We start from the raw sequence: 6,987 nt of genomic DNA, 5'->3' as shown, positions 1-6,987 counted from the left end.
TTAATACTTGTATTTTTTATAAATAGGCACTCTCTGGGTGACATACAAGATAGAGTCTGTAGGTTGTTCTTAAGTTGAATTTGTAAGTAAGTTGTTCCAACTTACTTACAAATTCAACTTAAGAACATTTTTGTCTGATTCAGCATGGCTCATGCCTTCTTAAGTACCTTCAACTTCACCTTTTGCCACTTCTTAGGACCTCTGACTGCATGATTGGTTGGTATGTTTTTGATGCCAATGAAGTACAGAATTGGTTTTATAATACCTTCCAGGGAAAGAAAAAAACTATCCTGCCATCTTGAATTATTGGGAGTTGTATAGAATCAATCCAAAAATACATATTCTGGTATTTTTAGTTTTGTTTGGTATCTCCACATACAGTAGAGTCTCACTAATCCAAGCCTCGCTTATCCAAGATTCTGGATAATCCAAGCCATTTTTGTAGTCAATGTTTTCAATATATCATGATATTTTGGTGCTAAATTCGTAAATACAGTAATTACAACATAACATTACTGAGTATTGAACTACTTTTTCTGTCAAATTTGTTGTATAACATGATGTTTTGGTGCTTAATTTGTAAAATCATAACCTAATTTGATGTTTAATAGGCTTTTCCTTAATCCCTCCTTATTATCCAAGATATTCGCTTATCCAAGCTTCTGCCGGCCCGTTTAGCTTGGATAAGTGAGACTCTACTTTATATCAATTTTTTTTGATTTTACGAAATACTCGTATAGTATTTTGTTGCACGTCCAAGACGGCTACCAAGATTTGTCTTATGTTCTCTGTGAAAAGTACATCCATTCTTCCCTACAACATCCAGCTAAATAGAGAACAAGGATTAAAATGGAGTAGGGCTGCTGGCAAGCTTTGTAAAAATAGTTTTGTTTAAATGTTTTTGTTTAATACAACTCATTCTATGAACTGAGATAACACCATGTTGCAAAAATGCATAGAATATGTCACAATTAAATCTCTTAAACTCATGGTTATAGGTTCGTTGCCTTACCTTCAACGAAGCTCCCCAGGTGAGACAGACGGTCTCAGTTCCCAGAGCCTCGGCTCTTTGTTTTCAGTCTCTGACCCTTGTGATACCCTGAGCTTGTACAACCTCTCACTTGAAATAATCTCAAAGCTTTTACACTTCTCCCAAACTAGTCATCTTCATTAGATGATGGTCTCTCATGATCTCTATTGTTCCTCCGTTATGCTGACCCCAAAGAATGCAACTTAAAACCAATACCTTCTTAACTTTTTGTTTTCCTGGATGAGAGACTACATCCTTCAGCTGTGTTGACAAAATAATGGGCAACACACAAACCTCTAAATGGCAGTTTCTCAAGAGATACTCTTGAAGAATCATATAAATTGCACATTCAGTCCTAAAAGGGTATTTTAAAAAGTTTCTCACTTCGTACCCTCTCCTGTACATGATTTCCTTTTTGGCTAAAAGTGACTTGAAACCAGTCAGGATGTAGATAGCCACTGAACATGATTGCCATTTTAAAGTTTCCCGTAATCAGGGGAGATTAACTGCTGCTGGATGTGTTCCCAAGCAGCTGTGAGAATGCTGCTAATCCTGAGCTTACCCCTACCTGCAACAACCTTACAAGTAAAACTCCTATGAAGTCAACTTTTAAATAGTCTGAGCAGTAGTATCTGGGTGTGCTTAGGTAGTTTATGTCAAACTTGTACAGTACAACTTCAGCAATTGGTTACTGAACATGATCATTCCAGAATGTGTCCCAGTGCTTTAAGCATTACAAAAGAGCAAACATGTTGTGGCATCCAAACGTTCATTCCCTGTAGGTTCTAATGACGTAGTGTATAAAAGTTTTGTGGCCTCTATTGAAGTAAGATCCTGCCCAAGCTTGTATATGCACTAGTGACAAATGACATTTGCCTTGTTTCTTCTTTTTCTCTTGTCCCCTTTCTTCCAGGATTATGGGATCCCCAAGCACTTTGGCCTCTTCTATGCCATGGGAATTGCTTTGATGATGGAAGGTGTCCTGAGCGCTTGCTATCATGTTTGCCCCAACTATTCTAATTTCCAGTTTGGTAAGCCTGTGACCTCTCCCAGCTGAGGAACATAGTGGGGAGAAAAGTGAAAGGGAGCTTACAGTCATCTTTGGACAATGTGAACAAAGGCCCTATACACTGTTTTCAGTGGCACCTCTAAGTTTTAGAGACTATGAGGCGAACAGGACCAGGTTTTATTGTTGAGTGCTTGCAGCCTTTTAAAAAGAAGAGAGCATTTCTTCTTTTCTTCCTTCCTCCTAGTGTCACGTATAGCCATGTACAGTGTCACCTTCCTCATGTCTGTGTAGATACAAGGCCAACTGAGTTTTTTACCATGGTCACAAGGACCTTGACGTCATATCCTTTAAAAAAGATTTGGTCTTGTAAAAAAAAGGGAATTTGGCGGCAAAGTACAAAAAACATTGCAGGGAATTTTTTAAATCAAAGGTAACACTTAGAGCCTGAATTATTTTTATTGGGAATGCCAAATAAACAAACAAAATCACTAAAGTACTGCACTTCATGATGATTGCAGCACAGATGCTGTATGCACAACATTGGAGAAGTCAGACCATCCGAAAATAGAAGAATGGGATGTAAAAGTTTTTAGAATTGCTAAAATAGATAAATTGTCTATGATGAACAAAGAAAAAATATGCAAAAACTTTATCAAAGATTGGGAATCATTTCTAAATTTTGTAAAATAACAAAAGTGAGAAAAGTGTTTATAGAAAGCTTCATGATTTAATCTGTCAGAATTTTTCTATGTAGTTTTTAAATAATAGCTATCATACTAGAAGGAAGATTGGAAAAATATTGCAATAGGAAAGAAGAAAATAACTGTTCATGTCTGTATCCCGAAGGATGGGAAGTCATTACAATGAGATGGATGGGTGGAAGAAATAGCATAGTCAGGTACAATCACTGTATAGATATTAGGAAATATTGGATTTGTTTATGTATATATACCTGTGTATATGTTTGTATTGTTGCTCTTTTTGATAAATATGCAAATTTCAAAATAAAGACATAAATAAATTAAATGTTTAAACATATTAATAATGTTTAATAATTAATATGAATTTCATTTCCATTGCAGCTCAGTTTTATGCTTTCTGATGGGATTAAGCCACAACATCATCAGTCTCTTTAGGATACTTGCCAGCAAAGCTAGATAGAAGCTTTCTGGACAGGGGGAGTGTGTCCCTGCTGGTTTTGCTGGACCTCTCAGCGGCCTTCTATACTGTCGATCACTGTATCCTTCTGGGGCGCCTTGCTGGGATGGGTCTTGGAGGCACTGTTTTGCAGTGGCTCCGGTTCTTCCTGGAGGGTCGTTCCCAGATGGTGTCACTGGGGGACACCTGCTCGGCCCCACAACCATTGACTTGTGGGATCCCGCAGGAGTCAGTACTGTCCCCCATGCTGTTTAACATATACATGAAGCCGCTGGGAGAGATCATCTGGAGTTTCGGGGTGAGGTGTCATCTGTATGCAGATGATGTCCAGCTCTGTCACTCCTTTCCACCTGTCACTAAGGAGGCTGTTCAGGTCTGGCCGCTGTGTCGGACTGGATGAGGGCGAACAAATTGAAATTGAATCCAGACAAGACAGAGGTCCTCCTGGTCAGTAGTAGGGCCGAACAGGGTATAGGGTTACAGCCTGTGTTGGATGGGGTTGCACTCCCCCTGAAGACACAGATTCGCAGTCTGGGTGTTCTCCTGGACTCATCGCTGAGTCTGGAGCCACAGGTCTCGGCGGTGGCCAGGGGAACATTTGCACAACTAAGACTTGTGTGCCAGCTGCACCCGTACCTTGGGAAGTCTGACTTGGCCACGGTGGTCGACGCTCTGGTTACATCCCATTTGGATTACTGCGTCAGCTCCACTGGCTGCCAATATGCTACCGAGCCCAATTCAAAGTGCTGGTCTTGGCCTACAAAGCCCTAAACGGTTCCGGTTCAACTTACCTATCCGAACATATCTCCTCCTATGAGCCTATGAGAACTTTAAGATCATCTGGGGAGGCCCTGCTCTCGGTCCCACCTGCCTCACAGGTGCGGCTGGTGGGAATGACAGATAGGGCCTTCTCAGTGGTGGCTCCTCGGCTATGGAATTCCCTCCCCAGTGACATCCGGCAGGCTCCATCCCTTCTGAGTTTTAGGGAAAAGGCTTTGTGAACAAGCGTTTAATGAATGAATTATGTTGGCTTTGACTCGGTCCGGATTAAGGTTTTTGTGGATGAATGGTTTAAGTATTTTTATTGTACTGCTTTAAATGTATTTATTGTATTATGCTAAATTGATTGTTTTAATTGCCTATGTTTTATTTTTTGTACTATATACGGCATTGAATTTTGCCAGATTGTGAGCCGCCCTGAGTCCCTTCGGGTGAGAAGGGCGGCATAGAAATGATGGAAATAGATTAATAAAATAAATTTCTCCCCACACTCACTCCAAATGCCAATATTGCCAATACTGTCTCTTTCTTCTCTTTTGACAGACACCTCCTTCATGTACATGATTGCAGGGTTGTGTATGTTAAAGCTCTACCAGACGCGCCACCCTGACATCAACGCCAGCGCCTACTCAGCCTATGCCTCTTTTGCAGTGGTCATTTGTCTTGCTGTCCTTGGAGTGGTATGGCTTCATCCACACTTGGCTGAGGGTCTAATTCATGCAAGAATGGGGGGAAAGTGCAGAGAGTGGGGGCGGGGGCTGCAGCAAATGGGTGGGAACATCGGAAAGATAAGGCATGGGCCATCTTGCTGTCTTTCTCAGCAGGTTTGAGGCATAGAAAATGGTAACTGCAAGTACTCCAGCCTTCCTGTCCCTTTCCAAACAAACAAGTGACCAGCTTATTTAATGACATATTTTTATACAGCGCCATCTATGTGTATGGAATTTTCCATAAAACAAGTATGTAGAATCATAGAATCATAGAATAATAGAGTTGGAAGAGACCTCGTGGGCCATCCAGTCCAACCCCCTGCCAAGAAGCAGGAAATCGCATTCAAAGCACTCCCAACAGATGGCCATCCAGCCTCTGTTTAAAAGCCTCCAAAGAAGGAGCCTCCACCACAGTCCGGGGGAGAGAGTTCCACCGCCGAACAGCTCTCACAGTGAGGAAGTTCTTCCTGATGTTCAGGTGGAATCTCCTTTCCTGTAGTTTGAAGCCATTGTTCCGTGTCCTAGTCTGCAGGGCAGCAGAAAACAAGCTTGCTCCCTTCTCCCTATGACTTCCCCTCACATAAATGTACATGGCTATCATGTCTCCTCTTAGCCTTCTCTTTTGCAGGCTAAACATGCCCAGTTCTTTAAGCCTCTCCTCATAGGGCTTGTTCTCCAGACCTTTGATCATTTTAGTTGCCCTCCTCTGGACACATTCCAGCTTGTCAACATCTCCCTTCAACTGCGGTGCCCAGAATTGGACGCAGTATTCCAGGTGTGGTCTGACCAAGGCAGAATAGAGGAGGAGCATGACTTCCCTGGATCTAGACGCTATACCCCTATTAGGCTGTGCAGAAAGGCCCCTGGAGACATTATAGACTGAATCTGGAACCTTATGCATGTGTTGTTGTTTGTTGTAATTATTTTGTTTTATTTACAACCAGGTTTTTGGGAAAAGTTCTGTGTGGTTTTGGGTCCTCTTCTCAGTCATCCATGTTGTTGCCTCACTTGGTCTCAGCACCCAGATTTACTACATGGGTCGGTTCAAGATAGGTAAGTGATAAGCACTTTGGCCTATCTAGAGATATTTACTTTGAAGGTCTGTTAATGGTGATCCAATGATACCTCTAATTTATGAAACCAACTCTTGTCCTCCAACTATGGGGTTGCAATTCCCAGTGTACTTGACCATTGACTATGCTGGCTAAGACTTATTGGGAGAGCAGTCCAACATTATTGGGTTAATCACATTTGTCTGCTTTTATTTGACTTTAAGATTGCAGACAGACAGTGGGCTTATCTACACTATAGAAAAAATGTATTCACCTAATAGGTGCTACAATCTTGACACATGATGTTCTTGATGATTTGCTTACAGAGTAGTTCTACTGTTTTACAGAAAATCCAGATTTTGAGTGCATGGCCAGCCCTTGAGATAACATCGCTTTGCTTTGAGGTCTGGGAGAGAAGTTAGTTGTAGGTTGAACTGGTTAGTTGGAGGTGAACATTCCCACCAGGGAGTGGTTCTCTTCTGGGTTGATTTTTTAAAAGTATATCAGTATTAGTGCATCCCTGCTTTTGCATGCATGATGGATGAGGGGGTGGAGTAACCATGGGCATGTGGCTGAAAATGATGCAAATGAGTGGAAATGCAGACTGCTCTCTATGGCCCCTTCTAAACTGTCCTTATCTCCCAGGATCTGATCCCAGGTTATCTGCTTTGAACTGAGAGCCCATCTACACTGCCATGTAATCCAGATTATCAAGACCGATAATTATCTGCTTTGAACTGGATTATCTGAGTCTACATTGGCATATAATCCAGTTCAAAACAGATAATCTGGATTTTATACAGCTGTGTAGAAGGGGCCTGAGTCTCCACTGCCAGCTATTCTGGGATAAGAAGATAATCTGGGATCAGATCCCAGAATATAGGGCAGTGTAGAAGGGCCTAACAATGACGGAGGGAAATGTGGCCTGTTGTGATGATCTCACTATGATGTGTATGATATGTGTTGTGTTAAGATGGCCACTGCAGAGTCAATTCAGCCAAACATATATATTTTTCATCAGTGTAGACAAGTCCAATGTGGGAATGGAACTTGTTTCTGTATTACTGTTTTATATGAAAAGAGAATTGTATCTCCTGGCCCTTCTATAATGAAAAATGCTGATTCTGAGCCACATTACAGCTGTACAAGACTTTCCTGAACCACCTTGGTGGTGGCACACCAGCTGAACAGCCCAGCAGTACAGAAACCAGTTTCAGCACGACTGGGAATGGGGCAGGAAGAAACTGC

The 6,987-nt window shown here is 41.7% G+C and overlaps 1 protein-coding gene across 5 annotated transcripts in view; it reads left to right on the top strand.

Moving 5' to 3' along the window:
• sidt1 (SID1 transmembrane family member 1) overlaps positions 1-6,987 on the top strand; it is a 111,371-nt gene that overhangs the window by 66,092 nt on the left and 38,292 nt on the right. For all 5 annotated transcript variants that reach the window (XM_062971313.1, XM_062971312.1, XM_008120473.3 and 2 more), the window contains 3 exons: positions 1,944-2,061; positions 4,521-4,657; positions 5,632-5,740. In XM_062971313.1, the coding sequence (XP_062827383.1) occupies positions 1,944-2,061; positions 4,521-4,657; positions 5,632-5,740 (364 nt within the window). The remainder of the gene's footprint in view (positions 1-1,943; positions 2,062-4,520; positions 4,658-5,631; positions 5,741-6,987) is intronic.

Source organism: Anolis carolinensis, chromosome 2 (genome assembly GCF_035594765.1).
Source record: "Anolis carolinensis isolate JA03-04 chromosome 2, rAnoCar3.1.pri, whole genome shotgun sequence".
NCBI classification, from domain to species: domain Eukaryota; kingdom Metazoa; phylum Chordata; class Lepidosauria; order Squamata; family Dactyloidae; genus Anolis; species Anolis carolinensis.
This window is presented reverse-complemented; position numbering and strand designations above follow the sequence as displayed.